At 34.8% G+C, this 25,651-nt stretch overlaps 2 protein-coding genes across 3 annotated transcripts; both read right to left on the bottom strand.

Annotated features, from left to right (window-relative positions):
- Positions 1–1,583: 1,583 nt before the first annotated feature.
- On the bottom strand, positions 1,584–19,927 carry LOC145593560 (protein ORANGE-GREEN, chloroplastic). 2 transcript variants are annotated; one of them, XM_081649826.1, is made up of 9 exons: positions 19,631–19,769; positions 12,673–14,920; positions 12,378–12,492; positions 11,702–11,818; positions 11,456–11,542; positions 8,958–9,034; positions 4,966–5,093; positions 2,459–2,595; positions 1,584–1,886 (listed from the first exon to the last, which is right to left on the bottom strand). In XM_081649826.1, exons 3-9 carry the CDS (start codon positions 12,444–12,446, stop codon positions 1,809–1,811), a joined length of 693 nt encoding a protein of 230 aa, XP_081505952.1. In that variant the 5' UTR covers positions 12,447–12,492; positions 12,673–14,920; positions 19,631–19,769; the 3' UTR covers positions 1,584–1,808. The 2 variants fall into 2 exon arrangements, with proteins under 2 accessions (XP_081505952.1, XP_081505951.1); XM_081649825.1 differs by lacking the exon at positions 12,673–14,920 and having other exon boundaries at positions 19,631–19,927.
- Positions 19,928–20,996: 1,069 nt separating this feature from the next.
- On the bottom strand, positions 20,997–22,941 carry LOC145594232 (uncharacterized). The gene is made up of 5 exons (XM_081650566.1): positions 22,837–22,941; positions 22,499–22,780; positions 22,170–22,349; positions 21,835–22,096; positions 20,997–21,664 (listed from the first exon to the last, which is right to left on the bottom strand). Exons 1-5 carry the CDS (start codon positions 22,939–22,941, stop codon positions 20,997–20,999), a joined length of 1,497 nt encoding a protein of 498 aa, XP_081506692.1.
- Positions 22,942–25,651: the final 2,710 nt, after the last annotated feature.

Below are 25,651 nucleotides of genomic sequence, written 5' to 3'. Positions count from 1 at the left end.
AATGCCCGCCACACCTACTTTCTTGCGAATAACCTCATTTCTGATTCTATCTCTTAAAGTGTTTCCACACATCCACCTTAACATGCGCATTTCCGTAACCACTTTTCCAATTATACCTCCCTTGAATTCTACTATATTGCTATTATCAATAAATGATGGAGATCTAAACCAAAACAACAACCGTGAACATAATCTATGTGTCAATTACACTTGAAGATATAAAGCTCGAAGCCAAGAACAACCTTGGAAGTTCTCCGTTTTCCAAGATTTAATCTTTGTATAGATCTGAAAGTTTGTAATTTATTTTTCTGTAGATCTGAAAATTTAGATAATTTTTCTTATAATTATTCAAGTGATAATAATCATTTTTTTTGGTGGACAAAGGACTACAAACTCTGTACTTCTTCAATCCTTTTGGTTTTTTTTTTTTTTTTTATTCTTAAATTCTGATCTAAAAAGAAGGAAAATTTATTTGCAAAACAAACATGGCCTGGATCCAGAGGTGGTCATTCCTAGGTACAACTTGTAAAAAAAAAAAGGATTTTAGGTACAAACTTATAGAAAATAAAAACAAAAAGATCCGGGTACCCATGTCCCGTCTCAAATAATTCGGGTACTCGGAATCGGGTACCCACATTATCTGGGACGGGACATGGGACGACTTATCAACTTCCCGAAGATTCGGGTACCCGGGTATTCGGGTACCCGGATTTGAACACCCCTACTATAGATATACTTATAGTTACTTGTATTCAGAATAACATCATACAAAATCAGACTTTGAGAAAGGTTCAAGTCCGATCCGTCGTCTATTCGGATCCGGGTCTATTTTAGTGGATTTATATTCCGACTATTATTAAATGGATTTGAATCAAACTTGAATTGAATTGCCATCCCAAAAAGTATTTAGTAGTATGTTCTCTATGTATCCATCGATATTAGATGATGACGTTGAATGAATCATCGATTGATGAGGCAAAACCACATCTTAACATGACTTAAGGTCTTAAAACTCGTCAACCAGTCCATGTTATAGTTTTAAAACTCCATACTTCTTCCTTTTTTGCTAATGACTTGAAGCTGAAAAATCCAAGATACATTGTAGCATTGTCCATCGGCCTTGCCATTTTTCTTAGAAAACTCTTCCTTCTGGACACCATATAAAACACTCCACTACATCCTAAACGAGGTATAGACCCTCATAAAAACATATCAAGAGCCTTAAAGTGTGTTGCATATTTTAACTAAAAGGGAGAACAATCAACGTACAAGACTATGCCTTGTTACCAATTCTGCTAAGAGTTAGCGTAATTGTCTTACACTTTGTTTGGATAGAAAGAAATGAAAGGAAAAGAAGAGAAGAGAAAGGGAAGGGGACAAATTCTCTTGTTTGGGTAAAATATTGGGGGAAGGAAGGGGAAGGAAGGGGAAGGAGAGGGAGGAACCATTTTCCCTTTCTCTTTAATAAGCATAATCCTTCATTCTTTGCTATCCAAACAAAGCGTTAGGAAAGACATGGAAAGCTTTGTTCCAAACTACACAGCTTATAAAATTACAAAAAATATAGTCCGACATAAAATCTGTAACCAATAAACCTGTGAATCTGTGATACAATATATGTGGCCACACAACATTTATCAAGAACAAAAATGAGAGTTTTTCCACATAAAAATTTCTAATTGGAATGATCAAAGGACTCATACAAGGCTTAGACAAAGTAGTCACTAGGACAATATATGTACATGTTTTTACAAGACGACATATCGATATAGATGCACACGGAGAACTTAATATATGTTACAGTACCTCTAATCAAATGGATCAATCCTTGGGTCATGCTCACTAGCCATTGCCATTCCTGTACAGAGACAAGTAGGGCACATGACCTACAAGCCAATTCACAGTTAGACTCCAAAAGTCACTATTGCAAAATCAAAGAAGTATAATATTATCAACATAACTGATATAAAGGAGCAAAGTCAGCAAAATATAGTGGTTAAAAGATTGCTCGATTTCATAAGAGATGTTCATCAATTCTTTGAGTCAACCAGAAGATCCCGTTCTTAGGTACATTACCAAGCCAATTCACACTGGTTGTACTCTTCTATTAAGTATCATGCTTCCAGAAAATGATACGTTATCCTAGTTAACACAAGGCTAATAAACTATTTAACCAAGACTTATGAGCTAGTCTAGGCTAAGATTGTCTTTCAATCCCCACCAAAAGTTAGGTGTCAACCCTACAACAAAATGAGTCAATCTACTAAATCTAGTGATTCCAGTCTCACTACAAGATATTGCATAGCTGTTACACACAAAACTTTTCCAAAAATAATTAAGCCTAGGTTTGTTATATAAACAGTATTAAACACCAAATAAGATAGATAGCGAAAGAAAAATAAGTTATATTAGAATTTTGATAGCCTATACGCATACAATGTCTTAGTCTAAAACTAACCTTTCCGGATCCTGAACAATTTGAACATCTCTCAGTCTTTGGGGGTGAAAGAGGTTGATCACTGCCATTAACCGTAGCAACAGGCTCAATAAGAACAAGAGATCCAGTGTTCGAACAGCGAGCACATGCTAAGTAACCTTCATAAAGTAATCACAGATAGAAAATAACAATATTAAAAACATCGAACATCATTTGCAGTGCAAGTTAAATTAAATAGCGTACAGTATAATGAAAGTATTATAACAACTAATTTCTCTATAATAGTCCCATTCATACATTCAAACAAAGAAACATTTGATCAGATAATAAGTGGAAAAACAAAAATATGTAGTCTTTTACTGACCTCGTAAAAAAAGAAAAAACAATAACTCTAGTTGGGCATACATATATATTTTATACACTACTTTATTACACAAGACACATCCCAAATAGAGAGACAGGTCTATTACCCGTCTATCATACTTCTGTCACAAAGCATAGCACACGTGTTCATGCAAGCTTATACCTTCATTTCTGAAAATATAACTACATCATAATTTTATTTTTCTCATCAGAAATTTGTATCATATTTCAAGAACAGAAATCCTAAGCCTTTTTCTAAATCTTCTCCCTCTGAACTGCAAGGCATATGGAGAATGGGAAAAGTTCAATAACTCAGACCCTGTCTATATCATAAGATGAGCACATGATGTGACACCTGAAAAATTAGTTCTCTTGAGATGAGCTTAACACTTACCACAGCGACCCCCTTTAAGAAGAAATCAATAGTAATTACTTCCTCTATATTTGAAGATGCATCACTTTCTTATAAAAAGGAAGTTCCAATTTAGATGCATCACTTTTCTTTATTAATTAATAAACTCTCCCTATCTCTCTTTTAACACATGGGTCTACTGTTTTCTTTCTATGTATCTCTCTCATCTCCAAAAATGAGTCCGCAATTTTTCAAGTGATGCTATTAATAAGAAATGGAGGAAGTAGCTTTTTGTTGGTGTTAACTGTTAAGTCAAACCACAAAAGTTTCTAGACCTCAAAAATGAATACCAGCCAAAACCTTCTTCGCGCAACTGGCACTCCTAACATATAGCATATGTTATCTTCTTATATTGGCTTCATTAGCATTCAATCTAGACAGTGTCACTTGAGATATTGGAAAGTTTAAGCACAATAGTGGCCAATACATTACACAATTCAACTCCAGCTTCAGATCATATTAGTTTTGTAACTATCGTAATTCATAGTTTTCCTCCGTAAAAGATGCGTCAAACACGTAACATGAAAGTACTACAGTAGTACAGTATCCAACCAGCTTTAGTAAACCGTAGACCACCCCTTTACTACCAAAACATTTCATTGATCGGCTAACCTTCTAGGCATACACTAGTTCAAGGTGGCTGTTTTGTTTCCAAATAGATTACCAACACGAAAGCAATTTAGGCCCATTGCCATGGTTCACGTCTCATGGCTGGGAATTGAAACACTACTATAACAGTTCAGAATATCATGTCTAATAGAAATTTTAAGAGTCAAACAGCCAACAAAAGAAAAAAAATAATTACGAAGCCCTGCATAGAACTTTACCTCTTAAAGCAAACTGTACTTTCAATTCACCCTTATGGAAGAAAGAAGCAGTCTCATATACCTGAAGTTGAGAGCCTTTCTCAACTCTAGTTTCTTTTAGAAGTATTCTTTACAGTTCCAAATACAACCCACAAACCAAATGGGGTTTAGCGCTCCTCCTATGATTTATTTTCACTGTATATTTATTGTTTGGTTTTTATTCAATGTTATCACACTTCAAACACTATCTGGATTTGAAAAATGTCAAATTTTCCACTTCTACTGGAATTTACCTGTGATTATCACTTTCCGTTCCTCTACTTATAATCGTTTGACCTCACCGAAAAGGACAAAATTAACTTATGCTAATTATATTTATATTTCTTTTCACGTATTAAAAGTCAAAACATCAGTATTAAAATGGCAAAAACAAATGTTAAATTATATTTTAGAACTTTGATTCAACTGCAACGAAAGAATAAGATACAGAACCTATTCCAAAAATATAGCAACACAAGGCATCTTCACTCATACCTCCTTGGTACAGGTTCTCTTTCATACAATTCCCGGATTTTGTACCAAAAATGTGGCTTATTGTTGTGATAGCGGCCACAGCTCCACATAACAAAGTTAAACTTCTGGTTAGATTTCTTAGAAATGAATTTTTGGTTTTACTACTTTGATCTCTGTAGAGTGTATTACACTTAAATTCATTCAACACCCTGTTTTGTTGGAGTCTGAAATTAGATTGTTTTTATTATTGTATCAGCCACCAACAAGATTCTTGGAATGCATTACAAACACACAAGCAGAAAAGACACGGAAACATATTAGAAGAATGTCTAGCAGACTAGCACAGATCAATTAACAGCATTTGCAAGAAACTTTTGAAGCATTAAAAAATTTAAGTCAACGACATGATGACATATAGAAAAGAAAATACCCACCAGTTCCAAGGCAGTATTTACATCTCTTATGTTCTTGCTGCTTTACATTGTTTATTTCAACCACCATTAATGCTGAGATCACACCGACAGCTCCCCCTGAAAATGAAGCTACTATGGGGTCTACCTGACTGCATTTTGCAAGATAACAGTAATAAGATAATTTTATCTCCAGCTTAACCATGCTATACTGCAGAAACATATTCAGAAACTAATGGAAGCAAAGCCATTTGACTATAGAAATTAAAAATAAGAACAATAAATAAATTTTTTAAAAAATAGAATAAATCAATTATATGACGAGCAGGGCCTTATAAAAATACATCATATTTAAACAAAAACAGATGAAAATTCTTTTATGTTGCTCAGGACTTTTAAAAAAGCCAAGAGAGGCACCATCCCTCCTAGACGTACCCAGAATAGATATGTCAATCATTGTTTATCTAATATTTCTCAAGGTTCATATCCAGTTATCCAGTAGCAAAGTATAAATGAAGTTATAAGGACAATGTGCAATTACAAGTTAACTGACGATGAAAAGCAATTTAGGGGACGCTGATGAAGCTGAAACTTGTGTTAAGAAGTCAGGTAGGTAAAGCAGGACACTTGCACGAGTTTAAGTCTCTTGGTTGAAATTAAGGTGAAAAGTGGAATCACGGTTAGTTTGGTATAACATCAGAATATTACTCAAATACTTCTATCATGATCACAACTGAGTATTAGCCTATGATTTACTAGCCTGAAACAACCCTTGAGGCAGGTAAAACATTTACGCAATTGGATTTTGAAATTGCAACTCCGTTAATCTTGCTACTTGAAGTAGCTAAGAGAAGAGGCAGAGGTCGACACATTTGGAAAAACAGTACTGTTTTAGGCAAACTATTACTATAAGGTCTATAGCATATCTACTATAGAATCTGGTTATTTGGGGAGGAAGAGGAGGGGATGAGGTAAGATGCACGTCCTAGTGATTTTGACACTTTGTGATGATTAAATCCGCAAACTCACACTTTGCCCTAGTCTTATTAAGTTTTAACTTGGAAAATTCACAAATAACTGAATAGCTTCTTTAACATACATCAACAATAATTGTGGTTCATCAATCTCTGACAAAGATTACAGGATTTAACATTTCTCTGTCCCTCAATTGCTAATGGCCTGATTATTAGATGATTTTAAAAATTCAATTGAACATCTTGCCAAGCAATGAATGGTTGGAAACAAAGGGGAGGTAAAGAAAGGAGAGAACTGCAGGACAAAACAGAGTGACAGAATACCAAAAAAAAAAAAAAAAAAAAAAAAAAAAAAAAAAAAAAAGGGGACTATGAAGAATGAGGAGAAGATAAAAGTAAAATTAGTGAACTAGCAGTATATAGGAAGTGGCTGAATAACTTCCATGCTTTTTTTTTTTTTTTAAGTGATGGGCCAGACCTTTTTTTTCACTATAAATCATTGTTGTGGTTGGCACAATATAAGGTAGATTTGTTACAACCCTATATAAAAGTAAAACTGATAATTGATAAATTATTAGTAAAAAAAACAATTAAGGCTGTTCAATAACACAATCTTGTTACAATTCCTGTATAAATCTAAGCTAATCATACACTTGAAGGTTTCAAAATAGTTAAAAATATTGAGCAAATACAGTAAGATGAAAGTAGAGGGGCATGATTGATCTTAGCGATCAGGTCACTTGTGACTTGTGAGTTGTACACAATATTGAGCATTTTCTCTTTCATCTTTTGCTGCTACAACTTTGAAAAATATATCTGCTTCTGTACCATTGTCTACAAGGTGGTAAAGGCATAGTGTCTCACGCCCTCATGGAACTAGCTAGAGACATGTCCCTCATTGTGCTTTTATACCTTCTTTGTGCGTTTATTAACTCCTTATTACAAAGTGTATGTCAGGGAATCTACACACTTTCATGCATGATAACCCACAAGCTGCCATGGCATGTTTCATTTCTTTTGTAGACCACTAAATATATATTATTGAAGGGTAACTAGTACTTGGGCCCGGACAAAGCCCCCGGTCATTGCATGGATATAGCAATTATACATTAGATCATGATTTAACCTTCTCTTAGTTAATTTTTATTAGTCATACTGTCCTTCATTACCTTTTGATCTTTTGTTTGCCAAAAAAAGAAAGAAAAACAACATAAATATGAAATAACTTAGTGGTAAGACATCTAGTTTTAAAACTTTAGATTACAGGTTCGAATCTTGTATAGACAAGATTTGCAAATTATTATATGCAAGTTGATGACATAGAATGAGAACCAATGAGTGATAGAGAGTGCCATATAGCACATATACTTCCTTTGGTACCATTTTTTTATTATAAAATTATAGATACAGATAAAGATAAAAAAAAAAAAAAAAAAAGTACTAATAATAATAATAATAATACAGAGTAATAATAAGACACCAAAAATGTCATCCATACAGCACATATACTCTTTTGGTACCATTTTTTATTATAAAATTATAGATTATAGATACAGATAAAGATAAAAATAGTACTAATAATAATTATAATACAGAGTAATAATAAGACACCAAAAATGACATCCATACTCAATGGATGGTTAAGGACAAAAAAATCTCATGCCCTTAAGCCGTAATCTTAATTAGATAACTGTTTGAACTAAGCTGAGTTGAGCTGAACTGAACTTAACTTATTGGAGCTGAGGTGATCAGAATATTTTATGAGAGAAGGAAATTAAGAACTTACTGAACTGAACTTATTGGAGCCGAGCTGAACTTAAAATAAGCTGAAGAGAACAGGCCCTTAGTCACATGACAAAATTAATAAACAAGCGTTTTCAAGTTGTCTTATTTCGTTTAGTTAAGTGCTTGCTTACAAATTTGTAACTTTATTATACTAGGGTGGCTAACGCGCGGGCGCTATACCTACTACCTAGTCATGTCCACTAAGTTTTTTCGATTTAGTCTTATAACACAACTTTAGTTGTTGCTAGGATTAATGAGGGAAATGATATAAACAAATATTTTTAGGGGTATAAATGTTAGCATACTATTTTTAAGAGTTAAAAATAAATAGGCAATTAACAGTCTTGAGGGTAAATAAGTAAATAAACTTTTTAAAGAGTGTAATTATCCAAACACTATTCATAACAGTTAACTCAAAAATTTTAACAGGTAGGGATTCAGTGTTGCTGTTATTTTCATGAATAAATTAAGTTGGTTCATATGGGTTTTCTTTTCTCATTAAAGACATGAAACTAAAGAAGATATGGCTAGTGGTGTTTTATGAAATTCAAGAGTTTATCATTGGAATTCATTGAACAAGTTGAAAAGTTGACGACTTTTGAATTTCTTTTCCCGGTGAATTTGTAATGCTAGCCGGCTGTTGAAGAGTTGAAGACTTCACATCTCTTTGAACAAGTCACTCTTAGTTTCCTTTTCTATAATTGATAAAACGGTTGTAAAGGGAATGTATGGGGTTTTATTTCAGAATATTACATGAAATGTAAGCATGCCTAAGGCCTATATTAAGGCGTATTATGAACAAATTCAGATTTGGTTAATTTAAAACTTTAAAAGTGAGTTCGTACTTTAGGGGTTTTGATAAACCTAAGCAACACTTGTGGCGACTTGCGTTTATCATCTAGTAGTGGCTAGGAAAGACCTTCTCTTTATTTTGGGCAAGAATCTATATAAATATAATGCTATGAACTATCCATGAATTATTCCATCCTTTCCTTTTTAAATCACGTCCATCTACCAAGATTTTAGTCCTTATATTTTTTTAAAATCTGTGCTTGTTTACTGTTTACAATTCAAGAATGCAAAGCTTGATCTCTTCTTAAAAGAAATAATAAACCATTAATAATGAGAAGAAATCAAACAATTAATACATAAGTAATTGTCTATCAACGTGTAAGCATATTGCATATCTAAGTAAGAAAGCAAAGATTTGTAAGGGGCTAATGCACTATAGAGTGGCAAGAAAGGTGACACTCATACCTCAACTGCATTGGCAAATGCATACTCTTGATGAAATCTTCATATGATGTTCCCCCCAATCCTAATTTAAGCTCTAACTGCAGCAAGACTGTAGAATTAGGGGTTTGCCTCAGTTCAAACACAAGAATATTGTATAAGAGATTTTTAGAACACTCCCATGTGTGTCTAGTGCCAACATATTCCATACATTCGAAGTATGACTCAGTCAAGCAATAGAAAACTTGATCATGATAGTATTATGTTAAGATACTAACTAAATCCATAAGGCTTTAGAAATATGCCAAAATACTAAGATATGTTAATAAACTTTTTGGTTGTGGTTATACCAAAATACTAAAATTCACTTATAACAGCATTTTATAGCAGATTCTGCACGGAATCAGCCCAACAATCAAGCCCAGGCCTGCTATATAATTTACATGTGCTCGCAGGAAGGTTAAACCCCCGGTTCAGCATCAACTTGATGGATGAGCTGGAATAATCAGTTATGGAGTTTGTTAGCATTTTGGCCAATTTAGTACTTTAATGCTAGTTTGTTATTTCCCTAAGTCTGTTAGTTTGTTGAGAGGAATCTTGTAATGAATAGGATGAATGTTTGGTGGAAAGTTATGCGAAAAATATTGTAGATTGTTGATTACACTGATCGTCAATACAAATATCGGTTACTTAGCTATTTTCTTCTCTGTTTTCCTCAAGTATTTTATGTTTTATTCAAAGTCCTAGTAGATTCAAGGATCCAGCCTTTATTTGAAAGTCAACTACCACGATCTCTGGATGAAACTAGGCTACTGTCTCCATATCCTAATGAACTAAGTGATATCAGCAATATTATTAAAATCGCGATTCTACGATCCTAATCCACCTAAACGATGCAAATCGTTGGTACAATCGTTATGCTGTAGAATCGCTTATAGAATCGGTGGAATCGGTACCGATTCTACGATTCTATACCAATTCTACCGATTCCACTCCTGCAAAAAACCTGATTTTTCAAAACCCATAAATTTTGATTTCGAAGTAGGAATTAGGCTTATAATATATCATTGGAAAGCTCTTAAAGTCTACTTTCTAATAGAATTGATTTTGTACCTATATCATTTACATATTTTATGTTATAGACTAAAAAGTGTAAGGGTGTCATAGTCGATCCTAACTTTAGTCAATGACTTATATATTATTCAATCTAAATCATAATAAAGCATATGAAACATCAATTTAAATAACTTTTAAGATTCTATCTAACTATTTAAATTTTGTGGGCATAAAAATGTATTCATGAGTCTTATGCACTCTGACTTTGGGCATACAAAAAACACTTTTATAACATGAGTTTGTTGTAGTTGTCATTCTTTAGCTATCTCGTTAAATGAACTAACTTGATTTGACACTTAGATTTCTATAATTATTTGATATACTACCTCCGTTAATTATTATGTGCAACTTTGGGGTATTATTTGTGAGACATAAAATATTTCAAAGTTGCACATAACAATTAACGGAGGTAGTATTTTTTATTATGCATGGGTCTAGGGGAAACAACTTTAAGAGTCAACAACGTTATTTTTTTCATAGTTTAGCAACAATTGTCGTGTACTCGCACTCAACTTTGGGCATATAAAAAACACTTTGATAACATGAGTTTGTTGTAGTTGTCATTCTTTAGCTATCTCGTTAAATGAACTAACTTGATTTGACACTTAGTTTTCTATTATTATTGGATACTTTTTTTTTATTATGCATGGGTCTAGGGGAAACAACTTTACGAATCAACAACGTTATTTTTTTCATAATTTAACAACAATTGTCGTGACTCTCATGGTTAAGAATGTGTATCAATAATCCTACTTTATAGTTTATAGTGTATTGTTTGAGTTATACGCGTGCGAAATTACTTCGAAAACTATTTTATGTTTGTATTGTCGATATTAGGTTATTATTAATATATATTATTATCATTCTCATTGTTATAAAATTATGTATGTAGCCATTTGTTACATTTTGAAGCCCAAATTTACAATTTGGTATAATCATATGATTCTACGATTCGATTCTACCCTACTCACCGATTCAAAGTAGAATCCCGATTCTGATATCCTTATCAGAGTAGTGAAGGGAGATTGTGAAGGGGAAAACTGAAGAATGACACCGGTGTTTCAGCAAAACTAAATTGGAGTTTAAGATTCCTAACACAATACCTAGGGAAGTTTTCAAGAGGGATCACCTTGCCCATAAGCATGTTCCTTAGCAGACAAGAAACAGGGGACCCCCCAAAACAATAAGTAAAAAAATAAAAATCAAAAAATCAAAATTTGCACGAAATGCACATAGCCACAGATAAAAAAAATGTATTCAGAGGCCTGGTGACAATAAAGCATTCAACTGAGAAATCTATAGCCAATTGCAGACCTGACAAGAAGCTAATAAAACAATATGGACAAAACAGGCCTATGAAACTTCTGTTGCTGCAGTAAAAGTTACAATTGAGTTAGAATACTTACTGTAGGTGCCAAAAGGCCTCCGAAAATCATAATGCCAGCGATAAGGGAGAAACAAGTAGCATAGTATTGTTTGAGGTTTGTTGAGCTCTGAAAGTGGATGAATGATATTCAGTAGACAATAGTGATTACTGGAAACGAGGGATAATCACAAACCAAAAAAAGGAACCAACAGATATCATAAATAGAGAAACAAGTATGCAGTAATGACATGATTGAAAATATGCTACAAATCACTAGAAAACTAACCAGAGGAGGCAAAAATGGGATAAATGACGGGAAGCTTGGTAGTTCATTTTCTTGTTCCTCCTTTAAAATACCTAGCTCAGCCCTTTTGATTCGCTGTTGTATCCTTAGCCTACGAACCTATAAGACAAATATTTTCATGAAGCGAGAAACTTTCATAGCACAAAAATGTTTCACAAAAACAGTTTTAATGTGTGTGTGTGTGTGTGTGTGTGTGTGTGTGTTTTTTTTTTTTTTTTTTTTTTTTTTTTTTTTGTTTACAGAGCCACAAGAGCAGTTCCTGTGAATAGATCACAGGACCCCTGGAATTGGGAGGGAAGCTCTTACCAATTGAGCTATCCCTCACTCTCATATTAATGAAATATTGTGAGTACAACAGTTGAAGACAAGGATATAGTGCACCAAACACAATACCACATAGCAATTCAGGATATAGATCCTCTAAAAAAATCCAAAAACTATCTAGACTATGAAGAAGACTATACTTCATTCTTTAGAAATTTACAAAGACAACTTTTTGGTCCTTTTTAGCTTTATCACTACTTCTAAATTGAATCTATACTTGAAAAGGAAACTATGTCCTTCTCTTTCAAACTGAACCATAACTTGAAAAAAACAATCTGAACCATGTACTCAAAGTTGTAACTTGAAACTAAACAATAAACTATTTTATACTAACCTCTTCCATAAGCAAGAAGATTTTATTTCGGCGACTCCGAATATTATCTTGAATTTCTTGCATTTCCATTTTAGCAAAGTCCTGAACAGTTTCAGGACCTTCTATAATACAAAATCTGCAAAACATTTCAGAATACATTCTTATGCATAGGCTTCCTCCAAGTACATAAACTAAAATACCCGTATTTCAGAAGATTTAACACTTCTTTCAGTGAGGGCAACCACCATAATGGCAATTTGACATAAGAACCTTCTAGCCTGTTCCCCTACAAAAAAGCAATATAGTAGCTACTTACAATGCAAAATGCAGATTTCTCCCCTGTCATTGCTATTTACAATTTGTTGATGTACAGCACCCTAAGCATGGTGGTGTAACTGATCCTTCAGTTAATCATAGCATTGAATATATCGAGATATATGGTTCTTACTAAAATTTCACCGACTTTAGGATCATTGGTATCCAAATACCATTTGGATATAAAAGGATACCGGGATGTGGAGTCTTTTAAGTGTTTATTTGCTCAGACAAAGATAGTGCAGACACATTTATGTAGTAATTACAATATGTCAAGTTGCAACAACTCAACAAGTGCATGTAATTTCAGCATTCAATATGTCCTAGGACAGGCTAGTTTTTCTTGCATCTCATACTACAGGACTTCTTGACTATCAAGTGACATATATACACAAATTTCCTATATGAGCTGGATAAATAAATTATTAAATACCTCTTTATAATTAATCTTTTCATCATGTTTGTTAGGTTGACATCCCTCTTGATCCATACTTGTTTGAGACAATATCAAATTCTGGGGTTGAGGTGGATCTTCTTCAGAAACGGCAAATCCATTATTTTCTGAAAGTTTTAATTGCGTTGTTACCAGGAATTCTGGTTTTGTGGTTTATGAGAGAGTCATTGATGCTTCTGCACATTGCTTCCAGCCGTTTTCTCTATAAGAAGTATAACCAGCTGTTTGACATGGCATATGCAGAGAATTTTAGTTTGGAAATTATTTGGATCCTGTTAATAGACTGTTTTGATGTTCTGTCTAGGCGGTTAGTTCATTATCTGATTCCATCTGATATTTTTGTAGCCTGTCGGTGAAGATGTTAAAACAAAGTCAATGTACAAAGAAGTAATATTAGGGGGTGATGTTTGGGATCTTATCGATGAAATAATGGTTTACATGAGAAACCCTATGCAGTTCTTTGAAAGGGAGGTGCAATTTGTTAGGGTAATACTCTTGTTCATAATTAGTAGTTAGTTGAATTTTGTATTAGCTATTTCAAATTTGGCAATATTTCCAGCATGTTCTGGATTTTAGTCATTTATGATGAAACTTGTGATTTTATTATCTTATATCATGTGCGGATGATGTATAAGTGATTTTTCATGTTTCTGTGGCAGGGTATTCTTCTTTCAGGACCTCCAGGTACTGGTAAAACACTATTTGCTAGAACACTATCAAAGGAAAGTTGTTTGCCTTCTGTGTTCGCTTCAGGTGCAGAGTTTACCGACGGTGAGAAAAGTGGCGCTGCAAGGATCAACGAAATATTTTCAATAGCACGAACAAATGTAATTGTCACTCTTGTTGGTTACATTTTCTTATTTCCTTAAAGAAAGATTTGCTTGGTTCTTAATGACATTACGATAGATACAAGGTTGCAACAGTTGAGTTATTACTTGTTATCCATGTTTAGCCATGCAGTGGTGTTGGGGTTGAAGTGGGACTGTGGGACAACAGGGAGTTGCACGTGTGCCCTCTTACAGTGTTTCTTAGTCTGATAGAGCCATATCTTTGGTGTCTTATGTGGCCTCATGCCTTAGCAACCTTTCTGATTCATCACTTTTTGATGTATGGTGTAATTAATTGCAATGTTCTTCCCTATTTTGTGGAGGACTTCTTGTCATTTTCCATTGCAAAGTGAGTTTTATACTTTTCTTTCCATAGCAAAACTTTTTTTTCCCTCTTCTTCAAAATAAACTTTATGTGTAAAATACACTAATTGATGGTGCATTGGTTGGATGTAAATTAAACTACAATGTCCTATGCAACATGAGTTTAAATTAATAGAATACTGCCTATGTAGCACAGGCAAACTATTTTCATATTGTGTATATCTATGTTTGCTTCTATTTATTTTATTTTATTTTTAAATTTTTTTTAATATTTTTTTTTTTTTTTTGAAGCTCCTTGCAGTAGCTAGATTTTGTTTTGTTTTTGTCTATTTTTTAAATATAATTTTCCTGGTAAGACATTAAACGCCTGCTCTGTATTTTGAATTCAAGTCTTGTAATTAGTTAATGAATTGATGTCAATTTTTCTTTCTTTTTTTTTTTTTTTTTTTCTTTTTTGTAGGCTCCGTCATTTGTTTTCATTGATGAAATTGATGCCATAGCAGGACGGCATGCTAGGAATGATCCTCGAAGAAGAGCTACATTTGAGGCCTTAATTTCTCAGCTGGATGGAGAGTAAGGCACTGCTTTTTTGCTTGCTTCTACTGCATCATCAAATTTCTTTGTTGCTGAGCTAAACACTGTTCCTGTAAACAAACTGGCATACTTTTGAAAAATATCCTCTATAGGTTTGTTAAAAATAAAGTTGCAATTAACTTCGGGTTTTCTGATTATTTCTAATCTTTAGGAGGTAGGGGGAATGCCTATAAAATTCACAGGGCGCAAGTCATACAGGTCGTGGATAAACCACCTGACACACAATTGATTCAATGTGTAGAAGCTTTAAGAAACTGTCAGCATTCCTTTCTGATCATGTATTCCATAAGATTGCTACAAATGTATATCCCAACAAATTCTCTGTATGAGAGCCAAGGGATTTATAAAGAGATAGGAAAGAAAAGAAATAAACCTACCCTCTATTCCCTACTCTGGTTGGGTACAGAGCGAGTTCACAATTCTCTTTTGAGTACATTGTTTAAGAAACTCTTTCATCAGCCTCTCTCTTTTCGGTCTTTTCCCCACCCCATCCTCCTTAGCGCTCTTGTCACCGTACACCTTTAATTGCTACTCCTACTGCCTTCAATTACCTTCTTCACTAGTCACTACCACTGGCCAAGGTCTATGATTTGACCTTGGGTGGTTCAATTGAAGATCAATTATACCAATTCATAGCACTGACGTCTTAAAATTTCGCTGGTTTGGTAAGTTAATTTATTTTTAATCTTGTTCTCTCTCTCTCTCTCTCTCTCTCTCTCTCTCTCTCTCTCTCTCTCTCTCTCTCTCTCTCTCTCTCTCTCTCTCTCTCTCTCTCTCACACACACACACACACACACACGTGCTGTTGTGGGGTAAGAGACTTGTGGGAGGTTATAGAAGTGGTTGTTTTGGTTTTAAATAGTGGTTTTGGTGGCGGCTTGTTTTAGAGGTGGCTGCTTTTGAAGTGTTCTGGTTGGAAGTTAGTTCGGTGGTTGTCAAAACCTTGTGATTTGTGGTGATTGGGAGGAGGAAGGTGGCAGTGGTGGTTGATCTAAGGTAGAGAAAGGTTGTAGTTGGTGGTGTAATTGATTAAAATGGTTAGGCTACATGTGTGTTGGATCGGTGGTGGTGCTAAGGAAGTTTGTGATGGAGATGTTCGTATTGGTGCTTTGTGGCCATGTGTGCTTAGGTTGGTTGAGGCATGGAGAAGATGATGTTGGGTCAAAAGTTGGGTAAGTTATGTTGAATCTTGGACTTTATTGGTGGTGGGGGGGGGGGGTAGGGAAGGAAAGATCGAGGATTCCAAGTCAATTAAGTATTCCAAGTCAATCAAGTATTTAGTGGAAGGGGGCGAGGGAATAAGTTTTGAGGAGTTTGGAAGGAGCTTAAATTGAAATGGACCGGAAAAAGGCCAACGAAACAACATTTATGAGCATCAGGGCTTTATTTTTCTTTTCTTTTCCTTTATTTCCCCTTATAAATAAAACCCTTATGTATGTTGCCTTATAGTGGGGGTGAAAGATCATATATCTGGAGTTTCTCTTTGTATATTACATGGATGATCCACAAGCTTCCGGGATACAATGATACCTTCATAAAGTTGATAATTATGAATGTCATGACGAATTTGATTGGGAAGTCCAATGGAAAAAAGAAGATTCATTAGCTGGTTTTTTGAAAAACGAAATGGTGAAATATCTGAATCATTAAAAATTATGCAACAAGCTCTAGGAAAGGAGGTCCCTTTGAGAATTGAGAAATCCGACGCTACAATAGAATTAAATTATTCTGAATGGAATGATTTTGAATATCGATTCAAGTCCAACAAATAAAAAAGAAGTGCAGTAATCTACCCCCTAAAGGGACTACTTAAGTATAGTGTATTTTGTATCGTTTTGGCAGCATTGCCTAGTGGTAAAGTGGAGGACAACAAATCCTTGTTCCCCATTTCAAATCCAGGTGTCGAGCAAAATTCATTGAGTGTCCCAAGCATCCCTTTTTTCTGAATCTATATGCAACTAAGTCCTAGATATATTTAGATTGAAGAAAAACTCTTAGAGTAGCTTATTTGGGCTGCGGGGTGTCGTAGGTTAATATCGTTATGTATTTTGAGATAATAAAGTTAAAATTTTACATTTCTTATAAAACTTGATACAATAGTTTTTATTTTAATCTTATCTATAATAATCAATATTATATTAGAAGCAACATTTATCATCATCCGACTTTGATTGTAATGTGTGCCATCCTCTTAACTATTGGCCAAACGGGTGCTAGTCTTGTGCAAAATTTGCATCTTTGGGTCTGCCTAATGGGTACGGGCAAGAGAGTCAATATAATGTTTATGAGATTTTCATTAGTGCATTAATTTTACTCATTTTTTTTTTTCTAAGCAACACACTAGTCACTAACTATATTCAAACATGGGTTTGACTATAAATATCTTTGATTTATAAAAGTCCTCTTCCCCACCTATGTGTAAAAGTCCTCCTCTCCCACTTTAAATGTTACTTCTCCTTTCAACAATTGATCCAACTTATCAATTGATACTTGAGTTTGCTTTGAGTACCTGAGCAGGTTTTCATCGGTCTGTGATACATCATTGTTGGAAACGTATGATGACCAACATGGTTATAAATATTGTTCTCTATACAATTCTCGAGTTTGTAATTACACTCTCCCAAACAGCTCAGCTTAATAAACAACTAATTTCAAATAACCTTGTGTATAGAAACAGTATGACAACCTAGTTTTTGCATCATCTGGTAGAAATACCCCCTTATTGACATCTTAGTCGTGAACTCAACTGCATTCTCAAGTAGGCTATTTCCAAGCTTAATTAGTAAGATTCTCTTTGAATTGCGTCCTTCCATTGTTACTAGCAAGAAAAATATTGTCTATAGGGTCAAAGGCTCATTATTTCTAGTTGTCCATTTCCTTTCTCAACTACCACATTGATGCTTTTTGTTGGTTTCTCTCAGTCCGAGTCGTCTGACATTTGTATGGCCAGAATGTTCAACACTCTCTTATTAGTCACTAGTTTGCCAAAAGTGCTAAGAATATTAAAGTTGGTGTAAAGACAATAAGCTGTCTGCAGAATTTGGGACTTTGAGTGTGTCCGGTCACTAGTTGGCAAAAGTGAGAAATTCTGGCTGTCTAGCGGATATTTTACTAGTGTGTCCAATTTGTATACTCAAGGCGACAATAAATAGGGATGTCTGTTGATGTAAAATAATAGTCTGACTAAAAGGTTAAATCCTTTCTGGCTAAAGTGCTAATGAAAATTAAGTTTGGTGTGAAGGTTTATGATTGTGAATATGTAATAGATTCAAGCCAGTTACAAATAATCTAACACACACAAGCCAATTTGGGGAAGAAAGACGGATTTTTGATTCAAGTTCAAGCCAAAAGGTTTCTTACAAATAGTGGGTTTAGCCCACACTCTCCTAGGGTAACTTTAGGCTACCTATCTCTACCAAAATTCACTCATAAATTGCCTGCCTATCTCAGTGCTCTCTTCCTTTTTTATATTTACATCACATATCCCAAATATGATTCTAGTGCCTGCTTCATTTCTCTTCTAGTGCTTCTGTCATTTGCTCATTCTCTGTTGCTGCCAGGTCCTTGGTTTTAAAAAGCGCGCCCCTCACTCCCAGGCTCTGGGAAATGCGCTTTAGCTAGGCGAGGCTCAGTCACCTACGGAAGGCGCGCGCCTCGTGCACCTCAAAGCGCCTTTGGTAAGGTGCGCCTTTGCGCCTCAAGGAAAATAACTAAGATATAAGGTATAAATTGAAAAATGATGGACACTTTTTCTAATTTAGACTACCTTAGCTTTACATATATTATTATTTAATTTATAATTAATCTTTTTAATTGGCCTGGTATTAAGTAAAATCAAAGTAAAAAATAATTTCAGCATGTAATTAGAGCATTCAATCTGTCCTAGGACAGGCTAGCTTTTCTTGCATCTCATACTACAGGAATTCTTGACTATCAAGTGCTTCAACAAGAATAAGGCACTATTATCATTCAGTGATATCTACAAATATGTTTAGACATTATAACTTCGTCTTCATGCATGTTAGGACAATTTTTTTTAAAATAACATGTTTCGCCACCAATATAAAGTGAAATTTATATATTGACATGGAAGTAATATTTCCGATTTTCAGTAACTCTACACTTATGACCTTTTTACCTAATTTCAACCTTGATATCCTAGAGTACACAATACAATCAGCATACTCCTAAGTACAAAACAAGTCAACTAATCAACTATGTTACTCAGATTCAGCAAGAAGTGTCCAGCACAGCCATCATCTAATGATAATAAATAAATACATAAATAAATAAAATTTGCATGATTTTAATCCGAAGTGTCTAAGCGTCCTACCCATATCTGAGTCGAGGTAAAATGAAGAGTCTTAATAATATAGCAAGTCAATACACCCCAACCCTGCTATTATCAAAAAAAATACAATTAGCTAAGCAATCTCATTGATTCCTAAATCCTAATGATAAACAGAATTACCTAATACAAAAATCAAACAGCTTCAAACTAAAATCTAACTCACGAAAACACGAGCGGAAGTCAATTAGCTTAGTTGGTTAAAGTCTACGAAGTGGAACAAATTTCGTCAACTATCATTTGCCATGTCTATTTTACAACAAAAATAAACAAAAACACAAAAATAAATAAATCTATACCATCAATTATGATCTAATATTGCACACAAATTAACACATGCAAACTATTAATTAACAATTGCTCAACTTCAAAAGTAAGTAAATAAAAACACGAGACAAAAAGAGAGAATTACGCAGAGCTAGAAGAGTCGATGGGATCAGGAGCTGCGGAAGAAGGATCGGATTCGGAAGCCATAGAAGACGAAGACGATGAACAGCGCCATGTCGAAGTGAAATGGAGGTTTCTGCGATTGAATCTTAAGGAAGAAGATGAAGAGTAATTGTAGTAATAAAGCAAGGGTTTAGAAGTTGGCTGAGAAAAAGCCAATATCTGACCTGAACAAAGCATATTTTTGTGGTGCCCAGTGTCGTTTCGTTTCTTTCTCCGATCACCACTCCTTCGTGTTAAAAGGTTAGCTGTGGTGGTTCTTGCATTTCTTTTTTCTATAGTAGAACATATGCTTGTCTGTTAGCGAGTGTGCTGACTGTACCACAAGACATTCTTGTGAGTTCACATTCTCACTTGAAATCTTTTATTTTTGTAAATTAAGGTAACGGAAAAATATTATAATAACGGCTATTTCACCAAATGCCACTAAGCACTTTGGAAATTCACCAAATGCCATCGGATTTTTCAGTATTCACCAAATGTCACTCACAAACAGTACATTGACATGACGTGCCATTAATAAGGTTTGGACGTTAACAGTCCGTTACTGCGAAACTTATTTCATGAAATGCCACTCAACAATGTACATATTTCACCATATGCAATTACTTTTTTAAAGATTTACACAAAAAAACCTCTAATTTAATGAGTTGCAATGGCTAGTTTTTTTTGTAACAATTTTGAATATTTTTGGGGAAATTTGTATAAATTCGGCACTGAGAACACACAAAGCAACCCTTTGTTATCTAATCATGAGTTTGATATCAAACACATCTTCCTCTATAAATGAGTGTGCATATGTTAGAGTTCCAAACAAATTTTGCAAGTGTGGTAGGAAATGCGCAATTAGAAGTTCGGAGTCAACATGTAATCCACAAAGGTTGTATTATAAGTGCGACTCATGTAATAGTTTCAAATGGTACAAAGCTCAGATGCAAGAAGAAGGTCAAAGCAGGGGAAGCTCATTTGTAAGGGATGACTCAGCACAAAGCAACTTGTATGAAGAAGTGAAACAATTGAAGAAGAAAATCAAGCAACAACAAAAAAATGCAGGATTGTATAATGAAAATAGGGGCACTGATGTGTGTTGTAATTGTGATTGTAATGATGAAGTGAATTATTGTAATTTGCAATGAAATTTAATATAGTGGGAAATTTAATTATGTCCATTCTATGAAATATCTTCCTTTTTATAAAATAAAAGCTTCCTGTTCAAAACATGAGCTTATTGTTTGCATCAGTTTCCCAAAAAAATAACATGGACTGTCAAAATAAACAACACAACACATCACACACTACACTGATTATGTTCAAAAAATTACATTCACTTTTCAGGCTGCTTTAAGAAGGGGAGTTGTTCTGCATTCATGTTGTTGATGTCTTTGTTTTTTTCTTGGGATGAGAGTGGCCTTTGATGTGGTTGCTTCAGCTGTTGAGTTTTTTTGCCTAGATGCACAAGTCAACATGTTGTGCCCCAATTCACCACATAAGCTGCACTTGACTGTAGATTGCCTCTTCCCTTTTCTAGCTTCATTTGGCCCTCTTCTTCTTTGCTTTTTTGGTCTTCCTGCAGATCTTTTAACCATTGGTGGTAATATGTCAGGTAGGTTGACTGATAGCCAATGACTTGGGTCAAGCATTGGGTGCATATGCTCTGCATAAGTAAGCTTGTATGCCTTCCATTTGTAACAAGGAGCTACAAAGTCTGTAGGTTGTAGCCTCTGGTGATATATAACCCTTAGCACATGTTTGCAAGGGAATCCTGAATGCTGCCACTTCCCACACCCACAAGTGCCTCTGCTGAGCTTGATGGGAAAATGCACATGTTGGTCTCTCACCTCAAATTCATCACCACCACATGGGGTTGCATAGCATAGCCTAGACTCATCTGATCTTGCTTGCAGAATCTTTGTTGCATACTCAGTCAGGTCCATATCCCCCATGCCTATAGCTTTGTCAAACATTGAGCCAATCCTCTTCATTGCCCACTGCCTTATAGCTGCAATACAACATTCACGCAGCAATGTCAATACAGAGAATGCACTTGTGTTAATGCAAGTATGTATGTGTTGAAGTGGTTAACTTTAAGTAATTTCAAAACAGGGAGATCTCTGTAGGGTTGTGTGCATGAGTTGAATGATTCTACAAGATTTGTAGTGTTATGATCACAACACAATGCAGGATCAAATTTATGCCTAGACCAGACCTCAGTGCAGCTCTCTAAGTATTCAACAGCCTTAGGATTGTACTCATGTATTTTCTTCATTGCTTTGTTGAATACATACTCATTGTATGCATCAGCTGCAATCCAGAAAAGCTTATGAAAGGCTGAACCAGAAAATCCTTTGGCCTTGCAATTTGAATACAAGTGTTGGCAACACACTATTCTTGTTGCTCTGGGGAATGTTTCATGGATTGTTGTGTCAACACCCTGCAAGCAAAGCCATTAACACCTGAGACAATAAATCTCATTTTGTTATAAAAACTGCTCAAAGGTGGCTTACCTTCATCTTGTCATGGATGAAAGTCCAATCATCTCTACTGCAGCCTTCCTTGTCAAATAGGATTTTTAAGTTCCTTAGGATATAACCACAGGTGTCAATGCTCTTAGTGCCCACCACTCCATAAGCTATGAGAAAAATCTCATTGTTCCCATCAATCCCAACTGCAGTCAACAAGATTCCCTTGAAATGCCCACTTAAGTGAGCTCCATCAATGCCAATTATGGGTCTACAGCCCCTCAAGAATTCCCTACATTGGCAGCAAAAGAAAAAAAAAAAACCTAGCCTTGAATCTTGGTGGCTGATTTTGTAGTTGACACACCCCAACTGACCAGAGCATAACTCCCTGGGTTAGTCTCTTTATCCATTTCAGCATATTTAAGCAGTAGGGAGTATGCCTCTCCAAACCCACCATGAATCTCCTTACAGACTGCCTTCACCTTGTAAAAGAGCCTCTTTTTAACTTCAATCTTATACCTTTCCATACAAAGTCTTTGTAAAGACTCAACTGGGATGTCAGGATTTGCTAGAATGTCTGACTGCAGATGTCTACAAAGCCACTCAGAAGTTACAACTAGGTTAATCTCCAGTCTTCCACTATTCAATGCTCCCCACTGAACAACAACACGTACACATGATTCATATCAACACACCACACAGCATAACATACCAAATCATTACCAACAATGCCAATACAAAAATCGCGAAAAATAGAATTCAAAGACTTCAAAATCACAAACCATAACAATACCAAATCAATACCAACAAATAACATTTTTAACATGAAATTTGAGATTAATTCACACAGTCAAGTCAAGTAATCACATTTAACATGAACATTTCAAAAAACCCTAACCCTAACTCAATTCTCGCAAAAAATGTCAGATTTAAAACACGAAAACAAGATCGAAAGTGCGATTATTACCTTGTTTGCTATCTCCAACACCCCTTAGTCAAATTCAAGTGCTTTTAGCTTCAACTTCCTCCCCTACTTGTCAGCGCTATTATGGTTCGCCCAACTTCAACAGCAAATACAGCTTCAAATTTTAGGAATGTTTGGTTCAGGTGTCGAAGAAAGCTTGTTGTTTGATTATGGATTTGAGGGTTTGAATAATGGTGGAAGGTCGAAGAACAGAGAAGAAGAGTGAGATGATAATTAATTTTTTGATATAACTTGAAGAAGTCAGACAGTCAATGAGCATTAACGCGCCATTAACCCAAATAAAGGGCATATTGGTCATTTCGCAGTAACGGACTTTTAACGTCCAAACCTCATTAATGGCACGTCATGTCAATGTACTGTTTGTGAGTGACATTTGGTGAATTCTGAAAAGTCCGATGACATTTGGTGAATTTCCAAAGTGCTTAGTGGCATTTGGTGAAATAGCCGTTAAAATAAAGTACATTTAGACCTGTCATACACTCCTTCCGTTTTTAAATATTTGCTCCAATTCTGTATGTGCGGAGTTTTAGAAAAAATTGGAGAAAGTAATATGCAGATATTCGGGTTGGTGGAAGAATAAAAAAAAAGTAAAAGTCAAAAGTAGTGACGAGAATTGAAGGAGAGAGAATATATGTTGGATCCACTAGGTAAGAAAAATTAATCAAATATTATAAAAACTTTCCAAATAAGGAAGTGGAACAAGTATTCAAAAATGGCCGCAAATGAAAAATGGAGCAAGTATTTAAAAACGAAGGGAGTACAATAGAACCATTTTTTTTTTGTGAAATAAAGTATATTAGGGTCACTTATTATTTTGGTTAAATTAAATTGGGACAATTAAATGAGGGTAATTGTTGAATAATTGAAGGAAATATTGTCAGTTTACACCTTTTAAGTGTGATATGTTGTGAGAAAACACCTTTTTGGGTTTTTTTTTTTTTTTTTTTTTTGAAAAACACACCTAATACCAAAAATTATTTGTAAAATAACATCTAAGGGTGGTTTCAGGTGTGTTGACTTGGTTTCACAGCGTTGACCACCACGTGTGAGTCACGTGCACCGATTTGCCCCCCTCTCTTCTAATTTTTTACCCTTTCTTTCCCTCCAACTCTATTTTCTCTCTCCTCTCAATTTCTTTCTCTCTCCTCCCAATTTCTTTTTTTTTGTGGAAAACACACCTAATACCAAAAATTATTTGTAAAATAACATCTAAGAGTGGTTTCAGGTGTGTTGACTTGGTTTCACGGTGTTGACTACCAAGTGTGAGTCACGTGCACCGATTTGCCCCCCTCTCTTCTAATTTTTTACCCTTTCTTCCCCTCCAACTCTATTTTCTCTCTCCTCTCAATTTCTTTCTCTCTCCTCTCAATTACTTCTCTCTGTGTTGCTGCTCACATCACCATTAAAAGCTTCTGGAAGTCGCTCGGCCATGGCAGTGACGAATTGAATGCTTCAATTAGTGGTTTAAATTCGGCCAAGGAATTGGGTAAGTGTAAAAATTTCTTTCTCCTCTCATTTGTTACTCAATTTTGTTTCAGTACTTGCCTAAATTTCTCTGTCCTTTTCTTTGTGTCTGCCATGGGTAAAAAAGGGAAGCCTCAACATTACTGCTACCTCCATCCTATAGAATATTGCTAAGATTATTTGATCCCCAAATAAAAAACCCTAATTCTAATTTACAACCCTAACTTGCGATAATTCGCAAAATCAACAAAATTAATGGAATAAGTCTTTAATAAATGCTACTTACCTGCCTCGTAATTAGGCCCTGTTCTTTTCACCTTAAAAATTAATATTAAGTAAAAATAATTCCAGTTCAGTAAAAATAAGTTCAGCTTAGTAAAATTAATTTCAGTTCAGTAAAAATAATTTCAGTTCAGTAAAAATAAGTTCAGTTCAGTAAAATTCAGTTTTCTTAAAGAAGAATTATAGTAGAAAATCAGTAAAAATAATTTCAGTTCAGTAAAAATAATTTAATTTCAGTAAAAATAATTTCAGTTCAGTAAAATTAAGTTCAGTTTAGTAAAAATAAGTTCAGTTCAGTAAAAATAATTTCAGTTCAGCAAAATTAAGGTGAATCAAACAGGGCCTTATGCCAGTTGAGTATATTTGCAGAAATTGGAGCTCAAATTTGGAGTTCACCTTCTTCATAGGGGAGCAATGGAGTTTGGGTGGAAGAGCAGGGGGTTTAATTGGGGAAGAAATTGAGAGGAGAGAGAAAATAAAGTTAGAGGGAAAGAAAGGGTAAAAAATTAGAAGGGAGGGGGGTAAGTCGGTGCACGTGACTCCCACGTGGTAGTCAACACTGTAAAATCAAGTTAACACGTCGAAAACCGCCTTAAGGTGTTTTTTGACAAATAATTTCTAGTATTAGGTGTGTTTTCACAAAAAGAAAAAATTATAAGGTGTTTTCTCACAACAAAACACACTTAGGGCCTGTTCTGATTGACTGAACTCAGCTGAGCTGAGCTGAACTCAGCTGAACTGAAATGAATGTTTTATAAGGAAAGGAAATTAGGAGCTGAGCTGAACTGAATTGAAT

This window comes from Chenopodium album, chromosome 19 (genome assembly GCF_948465745.1).
Source record: "Chenopodium album chromosome 19, dcCheAlbu1.1, whole genome shotgun sequence".
Classification (NCBI taxonomy): domain Eukaryota; kingdom Viridiplantae; phylum Streptophyta; class Magnoliopsida; order Caryophyllales; family Amaranthaceae; genus Chenopodium; species Chenopodium album.
The sequence above is the reverse complement of the archived record's forward strand: the minus strand, read 5'-3'. Positions and strand labels throughout refer to the sequence as shown.